The sequence below is a fragment of the Ranitomeya variabilis genome, chromosome 1 (genome assembly GCF_051348905.1).
Source record: "Ranitomeya variabilis isolate aRanVar5 chromosome 1, aRanVar5.hap1, whole genome shotgun sequence".
In the NCBI taxonomy this organism is placed as follows: domain Eukaryota; kingdom Metazoa; phylum Chordata; class Amphibia; order Anura; family Dendrobatidae; genus Ranitomeya; species Ranitomeya variabilis.
Window position 1 is genome coordinate 716,214,504 of NC_135232.1, and position 20,055 is coordinate 716,234,558.

At 51.6% G+C, this 20,055-nt stretch overlaps 2 protein-coding genes across 9 annotated transcripts in view; one reads left to right on the forward strand and one right to left on the reverse strand.

The window, feature by feature from the left end:
* The window catches only part of ANGEL1 (angel homolog 1), a 13,612-nt gene extending 714 nt beyond the window's left edge, over window positions 1–12,898 (forward strand). The window contains exons 1-9 of one of the 4 annotated variants that reach the window (XR_013216511.1): window positions 3,588–3,805; window positions 9,321–9,589; window positions 9,663–9,871; window positions 10,024–10,093; window positions 10,176–10,742; window positions 11,746–11,856; window positions 11,959–12,013; window positions 12,145–12,448; window positions 12,521–12,898. Coding sequence is in view for 3 of the 4 variants with exons in the window: in XM_077267532.1 (XP_077123647.1) it covers window positions 9,349–9,589; window positions 9,663–9,871; window positions 10,024–10,093; window positions 10,176–10,742; window positions 11,746–11,856; window positions 11,959–12,013; window positions 12,279–12,448; window positions 12,521–12,735 (1,638 nt within the window). In the remaining variant the exon portion in view is untranslated. Of the gene's footprint in view, window positions 1–3,587; window positions 3,806–6,385; window positions 6,511–9,320; window positions 9,590–9,662; window positions 9,872–10,023; window positions 10,094–10,175; window positions 10,743–11,745; window positions 11,857–11,958; window positions 12,014–12,144; window positions 12,449–12,520 lie in introns of those variants that run through there. The other 3 variants (XM_077267530.1, XM_077267531.1, XM_077267532.1) reach the window with 3 other exon arrangements.
* Window positions 12,899–12,951: 53 nt separating this feature from the next.
* Window positions 12,952–18,589, reverse strand: VASH1 (vasohibin 1). 5 transcript variants are annotated; one of them, XM_077267537.1, is made up of 8 exons: window positions 17,988–18,589; window positions 17,431–17,827; window positions 17,259–17,347; window positions 16,463–16,519; window positions 16,137–16,211; window positions 14,028–14,409; window positions 13,848–13,954; window positions 12,952–13,316 (listed from the first exon to the last, which is right to left on the reverse strand). In XM_077267537.1, exons 2-8 carry the CDS (start codon window positions 17,611–17,613, stop codon window positions 13,247–13,249), a joined length of 963 nt encoding a protein of 320 aa, XP_077123652.1. In that variant the 5' UTR covers window positions 17,614–17,827; window positions 17,988–18,589; the 3' UTR covers window positions 12,952–13,246. The 5 variants fall into 5 exon arrangements, with proteins under 5 accessions (XP_077123652.1, XP_077123654.1, XP_077123653.1 ...); XM_077267539.1 differs by having other exon boundaries at window positions 17,431–17,531; window positions 18,399–18,588; XM_077267538.1 differs by having other exon boundaries at window positions 17,431–17,531; window positions 18,367–18,588.
* Between the last annotated feature and the right edge of the window lie 1,466 nt (window positions 18,590–20,055).

A 20,055-nucleotide genomic window follows, 5' to 3' on the forward strand; every position in this document is an offset into this window, starting at 1 on the left:
CTGTGGGATGTTAGAAAGTCTCTGAATATATGGTGTCTGTATATAACTAGGGGGTGTTTGGGGGTCTCTGAATATGTGGTGTCTGTATATAACTGTGGGGTGTTCGGGGGTCTCTGGATATGGGCTGTCTGTACATAACTGAGGGGTGTTAGAAAGTCTCTGAATATATGGTGTCTGTATATAACTGTGGGGTGTTCGGGGGTCTCTGAATATGGGGAAGTATATGGGGAAGTCTGTATATAACTGTGCGGTGTTCGGGGGTCTCTGAATAAATGGTGTCTGTATATAACTGTGGGGTGTTCGGGGGTCTCTGAATATGTGGTGTCTGTATATAACTGGGGGGTGTTCGGGGGTCTCTGAATATGGGGAAGTATATGGGGAAGTCTGTATATAACTGTGCGGTGTTCGGGGGTCTCTGAATATGGGGAAGTCTGTATATAACCGATGTTTGGGGGTCTCTGAATATGAGGGAGTCTGTATATAACTGCGGTGTTTTGGGGTCTCTGGATATGGGGGAATCTGTATATAACTGGGGTGTTTGGGGGTCTCTGAATATGGGGAAGTCTGTATATAACTGCGATGTTCGGGGGTCTCTGGATATGGGGGAATCTGTATATAACTGGGGTGTTCGGGGGTCTCTGAATATGGGGAAGTCTGTATATAACCGATGTTTGGGGGTCTCTGAATATGAGGGAGTCTGTATATAACTGCGGTGTTTTGGGGTCTCTGGATATGGGGGAATCTGTATATAACTGTGGGGTGTTCGGGGGTCTCTGAATATGGGGAAGTCTGTATATAACTGTGCGGTGGTCGGGGGTCTCTGGATATGGGAAAATCTGTATATAACTGTGGGGTGTTCGGGGGTCTCTGAACATGGGGAAGTCTGTATATAACTGCGATGTTCGGGGGTCTCTGGATATGGGGGAATCTGTATATAACTGGGGTGTTCGGGGGTCTCTGAATATGGGGAAGTCTGTATATAACCGATGTTTGGGGGTCTCTGAATATGAGGGAGTCTGTATATAACTGCGGTGTTTTGGGGTCTCTGGATATGGGGGAATCTGTATATAACTGTGGGGTGTTCGGGGGTCTCTGAATATGGGGAAGTCTGTATATAACTGTGCGGTGGTCGGGGGTCTCTGGATATGGGAAAATCTGTATATAACTGTGGGGTGTTCGGGGGTCTCTGAACATGGGGAAGTCTGTATATAACTGCGGTGTTCGGGGGTCTCTGGATATGGGGGAATCTGTATATAACTGGGGTGTTCGGGGGTCTCTGAATATGGGGAAGTCTGTATATAACTGCGGTGTTTGGGGGTCTCTGAATATGGGGAAGTCTGTATATAACTGGGGTGTTCGGGGGTCTCTGAATATGGGGAAGTCTGTATATAACTGCGATGTTTGGGGGTCTCTGAATATGAGGGAGTCTGTATATAACTGCGGTGTTTGGGGGTCTCTGAATATGGGGAAGTCTGTATATAACTGCGGTGTTTGGGGGTCTCTGAATATGGGGGAATCTATATAACTGTGGGGCGTTCAGGGGTCTCTGAATATGGGGAAGTATATGGGGAAGTCTGTATATAACTGTGCGGTGTTCGGGGGTCTCTGGATATGGGGGAATCTGTATATAACTGTGGGGTGTTCGGGGGTCTCTGAATATGGGGAAGTCTGTATATAACTGTGCGGTGGTCAGGGGTCTCTGGATATGGGGGAATCTGTATATAACTGTGGGGTGTTCGGGGGTCTCTGAACATGGGGAAGTCTGTATATAACTGCGGTGTTCGGGGGTCTCTGGATATGGGGGAATCTGTATATAACTGTGGGGTGTTCGGGGGATCTCTGAATATGGGGAAGTCTGTATATAACTGCGATGTTTGGGGGTCTCTGAATATGAGGGAGTCTGTATATAACTGCGGTGTTTGGGGGTCTCTGAATATGGGGAAGTCTGTATATAACTGCGGTGTTTGGGGGTCTCTGAATATGGGGGAATCTGTATATAACTGTCGGGCGTTCAGGGGTCTCTGAATATGGGGAAGTATATGGGGAAGTCTGTATATAACTGTGCGGTGTTCGGGGGTCTCTGGATATGGGGGAATCTGTATATAACTGTGGGGTGTTCGGGGGTCTCTGAATATGGGGAAGTCTGTATATAACTGTGCGGTGGTCAGGGGTCTCTGGATATGGGGGAATCTGTATATAACTGTGGGGTGTTCAGGGGTCTCTGAACATGGGGAAGTCTGTATATAACTGTGGTGTTCGGGGGTCTCTGGATATGGGGGAATCTGTATATAACTGTGGGGTGTTCGGGGGTCTCTGAATATGAGGGAGTCTGTATATAACTGCGGTGTTTGGGGGTCTCTGAATATGGGGAAGTCTATATAACTGTGCGGTGTTCGGGGGTCTCTGGATATGGGGGAATCTGTATATAACTGTGGGGCGTTCGGGGGTATTTGAATATGGGGAAGTCTGTGTATAACTGCGGTGTTCGGGGTCTCTGGATATGGGGGCGTCTGTATGTAACTGAGGTGTTTGGGGGGTCTCTGGATATGGGGGAATCTGTATATAACTGTGCGGTGTTCAGGGGTCTCTGAATTTGGGGGAGTCTGCGTATAACTGTGGGGTGTTCGGGGGTCTCTGAATATGGGGGAAGTCTGTATATAACTGCGGTGTTCGGGGGTCTCTGGATATGGGGGCGTCTGTATATAACTGCGGTGTTCAGGGGTCTCTGGATATGGGGGCGTCTGTATATAACTGCGGTGTTCGGGGGTCTCTGAATGTGATGTCTGTATATAACTGTGGGGTGTTCGGGGGTCTCTGGATATGGGGGCGTCTGTATATAACTGCGGTGTTCGGGGGTCTCTGAATGTGATGTCTGTATATAACTGAGGTGTTCGGGGGTCTCTGGATATGGGGGAAGTCTGTATATAACTGCGGTGTTCGGGGGTCTCTGGATATGGGGGCGTCTGTATATAACTGCGGTGTTCGGGGGTCTCTGAATGTGATGTCTGTATATAACTGAGGTGTTCGGGGGTCTCTGGATATGGGGGAAGTCTGTATATAACTGCGGTGTTCGGGGGTCTCTGAATGTGATGTCTGTATATAACTGAGGTGTTCGGGGGTCTCTGGATATGGGGGAAGTCTGTATATAACTGCGGTGTTCGGGGGTCTCTGGATATGGGGGCGTCTGTATATAACTGCGGTGTTCGGGGGTCTCTGAATGTGATGTCTGTATATAACTGAGGTGTTCGGGGGTCTCTGGATATGGGGGCGTCTGTATATAACTGCGGTGTTCGGGGGTCTCTGAATGTGATGTCTGTATATAACTGAGGTGTTCGGGGGTCTCTGGATATGGGGGAAGTCTGTATATAACTGCGGTGTTCGGGGGTCTCTGAATGTGATGTCTGTATATAACTGTGAGGTGTTCGGGGGTCTCTGAATATGTGGTGTCTGTATATAACTGCGGTGTTCGGGGGTCTCTGGATATGGGGGCGTCTGTAAATAAATATGTAAATAACAATCGGGTGTTCTGGGCGTCTGCGCAGAACTTAGAGTCACATGATGTGGGGCCGTGAACATACTGACATCACTGCGTTTAGTACGTGCATCTCATGCTGCTATCACCCGGAAGAGAACACTTCACACCGGAACTGGGATGGTAGTATTATTGTTTCGGCAGGAAGCACGTGCAGAGTTGTCAGAAGTGACGGAGCGGAGCCCGAGGCGGGGACGAATCCGAGAGCGTAAAAGGCAGAGCCGGGAGCGTGTAACGTGTGCGATGTGCTTGTGATACGTGCAAAAGTCACAGGCAAGTGAGAAACATGCGGCCGTCACAGAAGGGTTAATGGTCTATTATCAATTCACAGCATACAAAGTGACTGAATAAAAAGGGAAATGTGATTCCCATCAGTATCCGGTGACCGCCCGTCACCTCCATCAGTATCTGGTGACTGCCCGTCGCCTCCGTCATCAGTATCCGGTGACCGCCCATCGCCTCCATCATGTTGACGATGGAGGTGAAGGACGGTCACCAGATACTGAAGATGCAGGTGACGGGCAGTCACTGGATACTGATGATTGAGGCGACGGGCGGTCACCGGATACTGATGACGGAGGCGACGGGCAGTCACCAGATACTGATGGAGGCGATGGGCGGTCACCATATACTGATGATGGAGGTGACGGGCAGTCACTGGATACTGATGATTGAGGCGACGGGTGGTCACCGGATACTGATGACGGAGGCGACGGGTGGTCACCGGATACTGATGACGGAGGCGACGGGCGGTCACCAGATACTGATGGAGGCGATGGGCGGTCGCCAGATACTGATGATGGAGGTGACGGGTGGTCACCGGATACTGATGATGGAGGCGACGGGCAGTCACCAGATACTGATGGAGGTGATGGGCAGTCGCCAGATACCGATGATGGAGGTGACGGGTGGTCACCGGATACCGATGATGGAGGCGACGGGCAGTCACCAGATACTGATGGAGGCGATGGGCAGTCGCCAGATACCGATGATGGAGGTGATGGGCAGTCACCAGATACTGATGATGGAGGCGACGGGCGGTCACAGGATACTAATGATGGAGGCAACGGGCGGTCACCAGATACTGATGGGATTTACATTTCTCTTCAGTCACTTTTTATTTTATGAATTGATAATAAACTATTAACCCTTCTGTGTCTGAAGCTTCTGACTCGGCCGCATTTATTCTGTATCTAACACTTCTGCACAGCGCTGTATGTGACGTGTGTGTATGTTCTACATTAAAAAGAAAAAATAGGCCCCGCCCACCGTAGCATTAAATTTATGCCCAAATATGCTTTGTGGCCAATATACAAACACTCACATATACATACACGATGCAGCGCACTGCGACTAAGGAATACATGAACTCCAATATTGCTGCAAATGTTAAAAACACAAAAGTACGTAGCGTTTTTTGATCAGAGTGCAAAAGCCTCCAACCTCCTGCAGGGCTCATCTCCTTATCCACCTAGATTTCCCACATTTAGGTTTGCATTGCGAGCTATGTCTGGTTTCCTTTCACTCCTCATTCACAAGAGGCACTTTTGGCACATGCAGAGGTAGGATAGTTAGTGGTTAGGGACCATCCATATTAAAAGAGCATCTTGACATGATTGAAGGCTTTTTAGATTTTTGATAAAATAAGTACCTTTACATTATTAAGATTTGAAGCAATATTGGGGTTCATGTATTCATTAGTCGCAGTGTGCTGACGCATCGTGTGTGTGTGTGTGCATATACAGCGAGTGAAATAAATGTTGAAGACGTCACCAATTTCCTAAGTAAATCTATTGGTAAAGCTGCTGTTGACCTGAAATTTTCCTCAGATGTCAGTAGCAACCCATCTAATCCACACAGGAAAGAAATCACCATACAAGTCCATAAATTATGTGTAATAATGAGAACTGACACTGGGAAAAGTACTGAACACCTTACTGACATTTAATTAATACTTTGTTGATGATGAAGCTTCCAGACACCTCCTGTATGGAGAAACTAGTCGCAGGCATTGCTCAGGTGTGACTTCGGCCCATATTTCCAGACAAACACTCTTCACATCCTGAAGCTTCCATGGCTCCTTCTATAAACTCTGTGCTTTAGTTCCTTCCATATATTTTCTCTTGGATTCAGGTCCGGTGATCGGCCATTGTTTCAGTTTTATTTTCTGTCTCTGACGCCAATTCAGAGTTTCCTTGGCTTTGTGTTTTTGGATCATTGTCTTGCTGAAATATCCACCCTTGTTTCACCTTCATCATCCTGGTAGATGGCAGCAGATTTTTATAAGGAATGTCTCTGTACGATTGTCCATTCTTCCTTCCTTCAAGTATATGATGTTTACCAGTGCCGTGTGCTGGAATACAGCCTGTCACCATGATGTTCCCAGCTCCACACCACTGCTGGAATGACGTTTTTGCGGTGATATACAGTGCCTTTTGGCCTCCAAACACGGTATGTATTATGGTAAAGAGTTCAATGTTGGTCTAATCTGACCGGACTATATTCTGCAGTATTTCACAGGCTTGTCTAAATGTTGTTGAGCAAACTGTAAATGCCCTTGTGAAGAATATTGGAGATATAATTCCATGTCAATTATTTGTATCCTATTTGGCATGGGATTATAAAAACCACTACAGCTACAAGAAGCCAGGTAGTAAAGCTGTGTTTGGTCTTAACGCGTAGCAGGAGCCGGACCGTATCCGATAGCCCTAGGACCGTCCAGAAAGGAGTTAATGATCTTTCATAGGTTTTGTAGAATTAGTTTCAAACCTCCAGGGGAGGGGGATAAGGACCACCCTGTGGGTGGAAAAGGGTGTGACCAACCAAGGCATTAAATGCTCCTGCAGTGCTTGGGATAGTACTTTTTCTTTGGGGAGGTCGCAAGGACATATTGTGTGGGGAGAAGTCAAGGAACAGAGGGGACCACAAGCCTCCCATGTGGCAGCCTTTCCTCTGCAAGCCAGACCTTTCATCTACTGGTAACTGACCCATATATTCTGCTTCTATCTCTTGTCCTGCCACTATTGTAGTTGCATATACAGATCTGGCAAAAAGTAATACCACCACATCAAATCCCTGTCATGGCCAGCCCAATCTCCAGACCTGAACTCCATTGAAAACCTCTGGAATGTAATCAAGAGGAAGATGGATAATCACAAGCCATCAATCAAAGAAGAACTGCTGAAATTTGTGTACCAGGAGCAGTGTGAAAGACTGGTGAAAAGCATGCCAAGACGCATGAAAGCTGTGGTTAAAAATCATGGTTATTCCACAAAATATTGATTTCTGAACTCTTCCTGAGCTAAAGCATTAGTATTGTTGTTTCTAAATGATTATGAACTTGTTTTCTAAGCATTATTTGAGGTCTGCCAGCAATGCATTTTTTTGTTATTTTGACCATTTCTCCGTTTTAGAAAAAAAAATAAAATTATTGCTTGGAAATTCAGAGACATGTTGTCAGAAGTTTATAGATTGAAATAATTTACACTTTACTAAAAAATATACCTATAAAGAGAAAAATCAGACAAACTGAACATTTTGCAGTGGTCTCTTAATTTTTGCCAGAGTTGTATGACCATTGTATATGTGTAACCATCGTGTATATAGTGTATTGGCTAGTGTGCCCTTAAGGCGATTAAATATATAATTTAACCTTGGTCTGCTCTTTTATCTCGATCCGCTAATCCACACGTCAATTTCTCGGTTTAATTTTCCATGTTACCAGGGCTGGTTTCGGATCCGATACAGCCCTGTTAACGGATCAGGCTTATATCGAACAAGGAACTGGTGGCAGTCCTACCGGGCCGACCAGGCGCTATTTTACTGGTGCTAGGGAATGGGGCCTCTCAGCCTGTCAGGGTTGTGGGCGAGTGTGGTGCCACATCAGTGACTGTGTGGGCCACACCCTCTCACTACCCATGCAGACAGGAGGTGTCTGTACAAGTGGAGAAACCTTCCCATGTGATCCTGCTGACGAAGTATTGATGTCAGGCTGGGTAGCAAGGTGCTGATCTTTCATGGTCTTACATGGTGAGTGTGCATACAGGCCATTGAGGTTGTATGGTGAACATGTTTACAGACCATTGAGGATGTGTGGAGAATGTACATAAAGGCCATGGAGGTTGTGCATACAGGTCATGGAATTTGCATTGAGTGCGCATACATGTTTTTATTATGTATACCCCTTCTCACATGTAAAGCGTCATGGAATAAATGGCGCTATAATAATAAATAATAATACATTTTATGGAGGTTGTATAGTGAGCATTCAAACAGGCCATGGAGGTTGACTGCATTACTTGTAGTTTTCTTGTACCTGCTGATTCCAGGTCTTTCAGTAGCTCTCCACATGTGGTCATTGGCTCTTGGACAACTCTTCTGATTCTTTTCACTCCTCTGTGTGAAATCTTGCTAGGAGCACCTGGTTGTGAACGGTTTCTGGTGAAATTGTTTAGGGAGCACTTGGTTGCAGCCGGTTTATGGTGACATCTTATGGGGAGCACCAGGTTGTGGTCAGTTTTTGGTGAAATCTTTCTTGGAGCACCTGGTCGCGAAGAGTTTATGGCAAAATTATGTTCTTTCCACTTCCGGATTATTGCCCCAACAGTGCTCACTGAAGCCTTCAGTAGTTCAGAAATTCTTCTGAAACCAATGCCATCAGGATGTTTTGTAACAATTAGGTTGTGAAGGTCTTGAGACTACTCACTGGCTTTCCCCATCATGAGATGTTTCTTGTGTGGCACCTTAGTAATGAGACGTCTTTTTATGGGCCGTCAGGTGAACCAGCTGTTATTATGTGTCAGTAAGTGACAGGATTGCTTTCTAATTACTGAGGGTATGTGCACATGATCAGTAATTGCTGCTTGTTTGACAATGCATACTTATGGAGCGTCAAATTCGCAGCGGTCAGATGTTACAGCATAGTGGATGGGATTTCACGCTTACTATGTGTCCACAGACTCCCGTGGCTCACTGGACATGCGACACTGCAGGCTGGAGAGATGCATGTCAATTTCTCTTGCAGAGATGCTAGTCTCCGCAAGAGAAATTTCACCAATAGAATGTATTTTATGCAGTGAATCTGCATGGTACACACAATCCAGAACTAGCAGTGTATGTTCGCTGCCGTCTGTTGAACGCGGATTCACCTGCGTTCAACAGACAGCAGTGAACATACACTGCTAGTTCCGGATTGTGTGTACCCGACCTGATAGATTTGAGCCGGTGTCAGGACTAAACCAGTTTTTTTGCTCCTCTCTTTCTTCATGTGTTCAGTACTTTTCCTTGTGTCATTATTACATATAATTTGTGGACATTTATGGTGATTTCTTTTCTGTGTGGATTGGATGGGTTGTTACCGATATCTCAGGACAATTTCATAACAATAGCATCTTTACAAATAGATTTTCTTAGAAAATTGATGACATGTTCATATTTATTTAACCCGCTGTATGGATGTGTGTGTGTGTGTGCATGATAATTTGCTTGATTTTATGATTATTTTGTGTTAGATGTGCATGCCATCATTTGTTTGGTCTCTTCTCTCCCCTATTTACAGTCTGTCATCCACCCAACTATTTACCCATGATGTTTCATTGAGAATTGATAGTGAACCTTGATCTCTCTCTTGTGTGTGTGCGCGCGCAATGCGTGACGAGTGTGCGCAATGCATGATATGTGCGATGCATGGCGTGACGTGCATGCGCGATTCGTGGCGTGTATGGGTGACATTGCAGCGTCTCCTATTCCTGCCGCTGTCACTCTCTCTCATCTCTGTTTTTCTCTTTAGCCCCTGTACCGCTGGCAGGAAGGGAACCATGGACAGTGTAGAGCGCCCAACAAGTGGAGAGGTCCCGGGGTCATCTCCACAGGGTGCTCACGAGGAGGTGGACAAGACCCCCAAAGAACTGCGGTTGGAGCCCTCATCTAAACCTATAGAGGGCGGCACGTGGCAGAAGGATTCGGCAGTGCTGGAATGGATGCTGCACAGCAAGGAAGATGGCAAGTGGGGGATGGGAGAGCTGGAGCAGACCCTCCCTCAGCCGGTGATGTACCATGGTCAGTGTGGGCACACGAGGGCAGGCCATGTGGGTGACTTGTGTGGACTCATCCTCTTCTCCTGTGTGATCAGAGCTTCTGTGGCGGGACTGGCAGGACCTGTGTGGACCCCCTCTTCCTGATGAGCAGCAGTTTGACTTTGCTGTCCTGTCATACAACATCCTGTCTCAGGACCTGGTGGATCAGAACCCCCAGCTGTACCTGCACTGCAGCCCCTTAATCCTGCGCTGGGACTACCGCTGGCCCAACATTCTCCAGGAGCTGCAGCACTGGGAGGCCGACGTAAGTCAGCGGGACCCCCAATGATGACTATCCACTGAGTGGGATGGTGGTCACCGTGAGGGTCTGGGTTGTTCTTCCCCCTACCCCGCTGTACATGCCCTGCATATACTGCCCCTTGCTGGTTCTCTGTGTTACTCTCTGCTCTTCCGCAGATCCTCTGTCTTCAGGAGGTGCAGGGTGATCATTATCAGGAGCAGGTGGAGCCAAGCCTTCGCGCGCTGGGTAATGTGTCCTGGCTGCTTGGTGTGAGGCTCAGGAGTGTGGTGCAATGTGATGCTGACGGGCACTGTGTCTCCCTCTGCAGGTTACAGCTGTCACTACAAGCGGCGCACAGGCAGGAAGACTGATGGCTGCTGCACTTGCTTCAAAGCTGAACGCTTCACGTTGCTGGCCGAGAATCATGTTGAATTTTTCCGTCCCGCAATTGATGTCTTAAACCGCGACAATGTGGGACTGGTGCTACTGCTGCAGCCGAGGCTTCCTGAAGGGACACAAGATGGCCATGCTGCTCCTCCCCCGCTGTGTGTGGCCAATACCCATCTCCTATACAATCCACGGAGAGGTGACATTAAACTGGCACAGCTGGCACTTCTCCTGGCAGAGGTGGAAAAACTATCTCGCACTCTTGATGGTTCTCACTGCCCAATAATACTGTGCGGAGATCTAAACGCCACCCCAGACTCTCTGCTCTACCAGCTGCTGCACAACGGGGTCCTCAGCTACCGTGGTCTGCCTGCCTGGAAGGTGTCAGGGCAGGAGCACTACTGCACAACCCCCAATCCAAGGCTCCTGTCCTCCCCACTGTGGCCAGACTTCCTGGGCATCAGTGGCCGCTGTCAGTATATCACTCACCCGGCAGCAGAGAAGAAGGGTAAGGCTGCATTCACAGATGACGGGTGCAGAACGTCCTCGGTAATGCGAGGCCGTGTCCCATGATGGCAGGTGCAAGGCGGCACTGGGGACAGATTGCAGATCTCGATGCTGGTCTAATAAAGACTACATGAACCTGCAAGAAAGGGGTTCTAGGACCAATGTGGAGATTGGGGCCGCTTGACCTCTGTAAAAGGGATGGGGGCACGGGCCGCTCATGTCGCTGCATCTGTGAGAGGGATGGGGGGCTTGGACCGCTCGTGTCACTTCCCTAAAAGAGGGATGGGGGCTTGTGCCGCTCGTCTCAATGGCTCTGAGAGGGATGGGGGCACAGGCCACTCATGTCACTGACCTCTGTGAGAGGGATGGGGGCTCGGGCTGCTTGTGTCACTGACCTCTGTGAGAAGGATGGGAGCTCGGGCCGCTCGTGTCGCTGCCTCTGTGAGAGGGATGGGGGCTCGGGCTGTTTGTGTCACTGACCTCTGTGAGAAGGATGGGAGCTCGGGCCACTCGTGTCGCTGCCTCTGTGAGAGGGATGGGGGCTCGGGCTGCTTGTGTCACTGACCTCTGTGAGAAGGATGGGAGCTCGGGCCGCTCATGTCGCTGCCTCTGTGAGAGGGATGGGGGCTCGGGCTGCTTGTGTCACTGACCTCTGTGAGAAGGATGGGGGCTCGGGTCACTCGTGTCGCTGCCTCTGTGAGAGGGATGGGGGCTCGGGCTGCTTGTGTCACTGACCTCTGTGAGAAGGATGGGGCTCGGGCTGCTCGTGTCGCTGCCTCTGTGAGAGGGATGGGGGCTCGGGCTGCTCATGTCACTTCCTCTATAAGAGGGACGGGGGCTCGGGCCGCTTGTGTAGTTGCCTCTGTGAGAGGGATGGGGGTACGGGCCCCTCGTGTCACTTCCTCTATAAGAGGGATGGGGGCTCGGTCCGCTTGTGTAGTTGCCTCTGGGAGAGGGATCTGAGCTGGGGCTGCTCATTACTGAACTCTCTTTTCCTGCTGTAGACAGACAGACATACAGTCGTCGGCGCCTCCTGGAGCTTCGTTACTGTGACTGCGCCCTGCAGAGACCTGAGCGACTGATTCTGATAAAGGGTGTGACTGACAATAAGCCAGGTAGGGTGGTGTCTGCTCTGCACTTCGCCCCGTTTGCTTCGTGCTCCGCAACGTGTGCTTCGTGCACTCCGCCTCCTCGCTCATCTCGTCTTTGTCTCCTAGATCCATGCAGGGAGCTGGCACACGACCAGGTGGACAATGGAGTGCCATCATTCAGGTACTAAGTGTGAGCTGCCTGCCATCAAGGTGGGACAGTAACGATACCGGGTGACGAGTATGACTATCCTTTAGTTGCAGATCCCTGTCCATCACAGCTAGAGCTGCATTCCCAATTCTGCTGTCTTTCAGAGCATTGAGGGGATCGGCCAGGATGGATGAACTACAGGCTGCCATCAGGACTGTGACTGCAGCTCTGGATGTGACTAGTCTCTGTAATGGAGCAGCGGTGTGAGGGGCCTTTATCTGAGTGTCTCCCCCTGCAGGTCACAGCCCCTGTTGCTGGAGCACAGTCTGGACCTCACCTCTGTGTACACCCACTTTCTGCCGGCCAAAGGTCGCTTTGAAGTCACGACGATGCCGCTAGGCACGGGCAGCGTGGTGGATTACATTTTCTATTCGGCGGAGCCCATTCCAGTGTGTGGCATGAAGCACGGTGAGTGCTTAGTACATCGTCCACAATGTTTGCCGCATGGCGCCAGCCTCACACGTGTCTTGTATCTTTCAGGTCTGAGATTCTATAAGGACGCTCAGCTGAAGCTTCTGGGGCGGCTGTGTCTTCTGTCCGAGGAGGATTTGTGGGCGGCGCAGGGTCTCCCCAACCCCTTCTGTTGCTCCGATCACTTGTGTCTTCTGGCGCGGTTCAGTCTGGATCTGTCAGCAGGGGCCACACAGCATTCTAGAGCGGTTGCTCCCTCACCACAGGACTCGGCGCCTTTGTAGGTTTTAGGATTTACTATTGTCCAGCCTTTTATATAGCAGAGTTACTCTCTGGGGGGTCTGCAGCGCCGCCGGCCGGAGCAGGGGCTGTACACAGTGTATGAGAAGCCATGTTAATTCTGGATTGTGTGAGAATGTGGCTCACCAATAAACAGAAGAGACCAGATAGGCTGCACTCCTGCCGTTACCCCCATGAACCAACGCCAGATGAGACTGTGCTCAGATTACACCTTTTATTAGGGAAGAAGTAGTGCTGGGAAAAATGAGGTGACAAATGTGCAACACCACGGCGTCAAGGTGAGAGCAGGGCCGGGCCCTAATAGGCTGGCACATGTGGCTATGTGATAAGGCAATCGGCAAAGGGTTAATACTGACTTATAGCCCCTCGCTCAGTAGTGGTCACTTCGTCACTAATAATGCACGAGGAGTTGGATCAGGGCGCTCCATGGATTCTCTGTAGAAAGTCCAGGTAGAGGCGAGGTAAGAAGATCATCTGTCCTTCCGGCGCTGTCCCTCACACCCGGATTTGGTAGCTGCTGAGGTCTGGTAAGGTCTTGGGGTCCACAGATTTTTCCCCTGAAGGCCTAAAAAAAACAGACCAGAATCCCAATGTCAGGAACATCTCCACTACAGTCCCTGTACTACGCACCATCATGACTGCCCAGTGGTTAAGCTGGCCAGGCAGTGGTCCATTAATAACCTGATCAGCCAGGCTGAGCGCTGACTATGGGCACAGAAAGATCAGTAATGGGGCTCCTGCACCTTTAAACTTTTGCGTGGTCTGCTCCTCTGTCTCTCCCCAATGCTTTGCACTCTAGCTCTGCTTCATTAGGGCAGAGCTATGAGCCGCAGCTCTGGGAGGTACAGCGCTATGTCATGTCGGAGCCATGTTCCTGACCGCCTTGTGCAGCAGTTCTGGCCCATAGTGCCATGGTTTTGGACTGCCTCTGTCTCTGGTGCAGCCGCCACCTTTAGAGCCAGGATCTGGTGCAGGCAGCAGCTTTGGGTATGTGCACGGGGCATTATCAGCAAGTGTTCACACAATCTCACCACCACCACCCGTTTGGACCCATTAATGACATCCAGCAACTGTGGAAAGAAAGGGAGCACCTTACCGTCTCTCTGGCCGCTCCCTGCGCTGTGGGCTCGCCTGTCCTCTCTGAGGGGATGGGGTGACTTCTCTTCTTCGCTCTTTTGGTGGTGAAGGGGGACCCTTAATTATCTATAAAGAAAGAGATATTTGTAAATGAGAAAAGGCCGGGCACTGCTGGATGTCTCCACCTTTCCGCCTTTACCCTGAGTCTCATGTCTCTGCTGTGCCGCTCCAGCTCCCGGCGCAGCCCATCTGCACCCAGTTCCTCGACGTCCAGCACCGAATGCTTCCATTCTATCTGCTCCACGCTGTGTGGGTCATGTGACACGTAGGGCCCAATCTTTATCTTCTTGAGCATGTGCCAGCAGCGAGCATACGCTTCCTGGAAATCTACCATCAGATCGTTCAAAGTCCTGTGCCGAAGAGGCTTGTACATGAGATCTTCCCTGCGACTGATGCCAATAGCTCCAAAGTGTCCGCCCCAGTGCAGTCCCAGCACAATGTGTCGGAAACAGCCGCCCGCAAACTGAGTCTTGAAGCTAACAGGGAAACGCTCGAGGCCGGAGATATGATTTGTCAAATATCTGGTGATGAGAGCTCAGGGAAACAGTGAGAGACGTCTGATAAGCAAAACTCTTTACAGACAGATGAACCCAGAATTGAAGCGCAAGGGTTAAACAGCTGCATCCATCTACAAATAAAAGGACTAAGCTCCAATGTCAGCCTCGCAGAGTCTCCTACATTGAGTGCGACGCCAACATCAGCCTCGCAGAGTCTCCTACATTAAGTGTGGTGCCAACGTAAGCCTCGAGGAGTCTCCTACTCATCTACATTGAGCGCTTCACCAACATAAGCCTCGGGGAGTCTCCTACTCAACTACACTGTGCGCTTCACCAACATAATCCTCGGGGAGTCTCCTCACTTACACAGAGCACTTCGCCGAAGTAAGCTCACGGAGCTTCAATCTACTAACCTACACAGAGCGCTGCCCCAATGTAAGCCTTGCTAGGTTTCCTGCTCACCTACAGTGACAAACTACCAAAAAAATGGTGCAAGAAAATGTCCAAAATGTACAAAAATCTTTATTAAATAAATATAAAAGATATAACAACAAGGAATGCAGAAATGGTGGATAAAAGATGCAGGTAACATGTACCGTATGTCTGGAGATAAATGGCACCTCACCACAAGTCAGCAGACCTACAGTGAGCACGGCAGCAACATAAGCCTTGCGAAGCCTCCATCTACTAACCTACCCTGAGCGCTGCGTCAATGGGAGCCTCCTACTCATCTACACTGAGCGCTGCGCTAACATAATCCTCGAGGACACTCTTATCTACTAATCTACAGTGAGCGTTTCACCAATGTAAGCTACTTACCTACACTGAACACTGTGCCAACGCAAGTCTTTGCGAAGCCTCCATCTTATCACACTGAGCATTGCGCCAACTTAAGCCTTGTGGAGTCTCATCTACTAACCTACACTGAGCGTTGCGCCAACCTAAGCCTTGAGGAGTCTCCTACTCACCTAAAATAAGCGCTTAACCAATGTAAGCCTCACAGAGCCTCCCTCTACTAACCTACACTGAGAGCTGCACGAACGTAAGCCATCTACTAACCTACAATGAGCGTTGCGCCAACGTAAGCCTCCCGGAGTCTCCCATCTACTAAGCTACACTGAGCACTTCAACATAAACCTCACGGAGCCTTCATCTACTAACCTAACACTGAGCGCTTCAACGTAAGCCTCGCTGAGTTTCCTACTCACCTACACTGAGCGTTGCGTCAACGTAAGCCTCGTGAAGCCTCCTACACATCTACACTGAGCGCTGCGCCAACATAAGCCTCGAGGACACTCCATATACTAATCTACAGTGAGCGTTTCACCAACATAAGCCTTGCAGAGCCTCCATCTACTTACCTACACTGTGCCAACGCAAGTCTTTGTGAAGCCTCCATCTACTTGCTTACACGGAGCATGGTGCCAATTTAAGCCTTGCGGGGCCTACCGGCCTACACTGAGCGCTTCGCCAACGTAAGCCTCGTGTAGTCTCCATCTACTCACCTACAATAAGCGCTACACCAACGAGACTCGCAGAACCTCAGTCTATTCAATGAGCGCTATGCCAATGTAAGTTTCACAGAGCCTCCCACACTGAGTGCTATACCAATGTAAGCCTCGCAAGGTCTCCCTTCTACTCTTGTACACTGAGTGTATCTCTAACCTTATGTTGCAAAATTGTGGATTCTGCTCTGCATGTGATGCTTTCTACCCTTGATATATGGTATAAATTTGCGTCTGGAAGGATACAGGCCCAGAATCACGGCCTCCAAGCACTTGATCGGCAGAGCCTCCTTGGTCATCTCTTTGGCCAGGTCCATAAGCCTGTGAAAGAGAGAAGACAAAGTCTGTCGCCTCCTTTCCACCATGATGGGAAGATTCCAGCAGAAGGGGGGGGGGATGTGTCTAAGACTACCTAATGCTGCTCCCTTAACCCCATGTTTCCCGATTACCATTTTGCTGTCCCATCATTTCATAGATGTGGTTCTGTACCCCAATATCTAATCAGCTGACACTGGATTCAAGACAGGGCATGCGCAATGCCACAGCCAAATGTTACCGTCGGCGTTTCTCACCCGGTGAGTGGCCGCGTCTTCTTGATTTCAAAGAACTGAGTCCCTGTGTGATTGTATCTGAGCCAAGAGTTAAGGTCAGAGGTCGGAAGTCTCTTGGCCCCTGGAGACCCTATGAGGAAGATCCTCGCCTCCAGAGTCCACCAGATGTTTGCTGTGGACAAAAGGAAGAAAATTCTCTAGGATGTCAGTGATCGATGGCATGTGACGTCTCCGCTTTCATCAGAGCTTTACAAGATTTTTAAGATTAAAGAAATATGCTCTCATCACACAAAATTGGCATCGATCACATCAAACATCCAGCAGGACGGTGCACGCACTGGTCATATCGATCACACCACCACTGGGACCATGCCTTCCGCCGATCACACCACCACCAGTACTGTCTTAGTCACATCATCCATCTTTCACACCACCACCAGGACCGTGCAGCCCACGGGTCACATCAATCACTGGGACTGTTCCACTTACCGGTCACATGACCACGAAACCCAATGTTCACACCACCAGTGAGATTGCGCCGCCCACTAATCACAACACCAAGTATCCACCGGGACCATACGGCCCATCGATCACATCGCCACCGGGGCCGTGTCAATAACCGGCCACATCACCAAGCATCTACCAAGACCATATAGCTCACCGGTCACATAGATTACACCGCCACTAAGACTGCCACCCACCAATCACACCACTACCGGGAAGGTGCCAGCCACCGGTCACATTACCACATTATCCAGTATATCGCTTTAATCCACTCATAAAAGTCTGGGATGAGGTAGAATGGCGTAAAGGATACTGCAGCTCTCGGATGTAGCGCTGCACAGCCTCCACCCGTTCTGGCACAGAGGCTCCGGACGTCAGCGCTGGCACTGCTGGCATTGGCAACTGTGGATGTGGAAAGTAGCATTAGATAACCTAGACACTTCTTGAAAGTAGGGCCTCAGATTTTTCCCCACTAGGACCCTTACCCGAGGCAGATCCACAGCGCTCCGTATCAGCCTGACAAGATTCTCCCCATCAGGGTGAGTCCGTGCCACGTACCCCCACATCCGTTCCCATGTGGGCTCATCTATGGGAAGACCGCTCTTATTCACATAAAATGGGACCCCTCCATCCTCATCATCAGCCCCATTTTGAAGTCCCTCAGACATTCCTACTCCACACGACTGTCAGCAGGTACTAGACAAACCCTGGCAGGTCTGCGGCTCCCGCACATCACTCCCTGATTCCCGTTCCAGGGCCCCAAAGCAACTTGGAACAGTCGACTTTCCACAGCCGTTCATACCTTAAGCCTCAAAACTGCAGCCCCCCAATACAAGGACACAAAGCAGATCCCCTACACAGCAGAGCCCTTAATGCTGAGACCTCTCACAGGGCAGACCCCCTAATCCTGAGACCCCTCACACGGCAGACCCCCTAATCCTGAGACCTCTCACAGGGCAGACCCCCTAATCCTGAGACCCCTCACACGGCAGACCCCCTAATCCTGAGACCTCTCACAGGGCAGACCCCCTAATCCTGAGACCTCTCACAGGGCAGACCCCCTAATCCTGAGACCCCTCACACGGCAGACCCCCTAATCCTGAGACCTCTCACAGGGCAGACCCCCTAATCCTGAGACCCCTCACAGGGCAAACCCCCCTAATCCTTAGACCCCGTATCCTGAGACCTCTCACATTGAAGACCCCCCCCCCCCAATCCCGAGGCCCCTCACAAGGCAGACCCCGTAATCCTAGGACCCTAAGAAGGCAGACCCCCTAATGCTGAGACCCTCACAGGGTAGACCCCCTAATCTTGAGACCCCTTACACGGCAGACCTCCCTAATGCGGAGACCCCCTAATGCTGAGAGAATCACAGAGTAGACCCCTAATATTGAGACCCTCCTAACGCTCAGACCGCTCACACAGCAGATTTTCTAATCCCGGGACCCCTCACAGGGCAGTCTCCTCCGGTCCTGGTTCCGGCCCCGTCGCTCTGTGGCTCCGCGATTCCCGGGTCCCTGACACAAAGCCCCTGCTCTCCTGGAGGAGCCGCCCTGTCACAGCTGGAGCATCATTAACCCTTGAGATGCTATGGGTTCCGTTATCTCCAGTAGCTATAAAGAGGTGCCCGGAAACGACAGTGTTAATATCAGGAACCAATCACAGAGCATTACGTCATGAAGCTACGACCAATCAAGCGCTGACTGAGAGAGTGGAGGGCGGAGCTAATCAGCAACTGACTGGGTCACGTTATGCAGACTAGTCATGTGACCTCACCCATTCAGGTTGGAGAGCACTGAACTCCCAGAGTGTCCGTGTATGACAGCGGTGGGATCCTCCGCTCCCGGCACATTCATCTGCTGTCCACAGTCACCGGAGAGGGGTCGGCCCTTCACCCGTCCTGTGTGACCCGCGAGGGGCCGGCCCTTCACCCATCCTGTGTGACCCGCGAGGGGTCGGCCCTTCACCCGTCCTGTGTCACCCGCGAGGGGCAGGACCTTCACCCGTCCTGTGTGACCCGCGAGGGGCCGGCCCTTCACCCGTCCTGTGTGACCCGCGAGGGGCCGGCCCTTCACCCGTCCTGTGTGACCCGCGAGGGGCCGGCCCTTCACCCGTCCTGTGTGACCCGCGAGGGGTCGGCCCTTCACCCGTCCTGTGTCACCCGCGAGGGGCCAGCCCTTCACCCGTCCTGTGTGACCCGCGAGGGGCCGGCCCTTCACCCGTCCTGTGTGACCCGCGAGGGGCCGGCCCTTCACCCGTCCTGTGTGACCCGCGAGGGGCCGGCCCTTCACCCGTCCTGTGTGACCCGCGAGGGGCCGGCCCTTCACCCGTCCTGTGTGACCCGCGAGGGGCCGGCCCTCCACCCGTCCTGTGTGACCCGCGAGGGGCCGGCCCTTCACCCGTCCTGTGTGACCCGCGAGGGGCCGGCCCTTCACCCGTCCTGTGTGACCCGCGAGGGGCCGGCCCTTCACCCGTCCTGTGTGACCCGCGAGGGGCCGGCCCTTCACCCGTCCTGTGTGACCCGCGAGGGGCCGGCCCTTCACCCGTCCTGTGTGACCCGCGAGGGGCCGGCCCTCCACCCGTCCTGTGTGACCCGCGAGGGGCCGGCCCTTCACCCGTCCTGTGTGACCCGCGAGGGGCCGGCCCTTCACCCGTCCTGTGTGACCCGCGAGGGGCCGGCCCTTCACCCGTCCTGTGTGACCCGCGAGGGGCCGGCCCTCCACCCGTCCTGTGTGACCCGCGAGGGGCCGGCCCTTCACCCGTCCTGTGTCACCCGCGAGGGGCCAGCCCTTCACCCGTCCTGTGTGACCCGCGAGGGGCCGGCCCTCCACCCGTCCTGTGTGACCCGCGAGGGGCCGGCCCTTCACCCGTCCTGTATCACCCGCGAGGGGCCAGCCCTTCACCCGTCCTGTGTGACCCGCGAGGGGCCGGCCCTTCACCCGTCCTGTGTCACCCGCGAGGGGCCGGCCCTTCACCCATCCTGTGTGACCCGCGAGGGGCCAGCCCTTCACCCATCCTGTGTCACCCGCGAGAGGCCGGCCCTTCACCCATCCTGTGTCACCCGCGAGGGGCAGGACCTTCACCCGTCCTGTGTGACCCGCGAGGGGTCG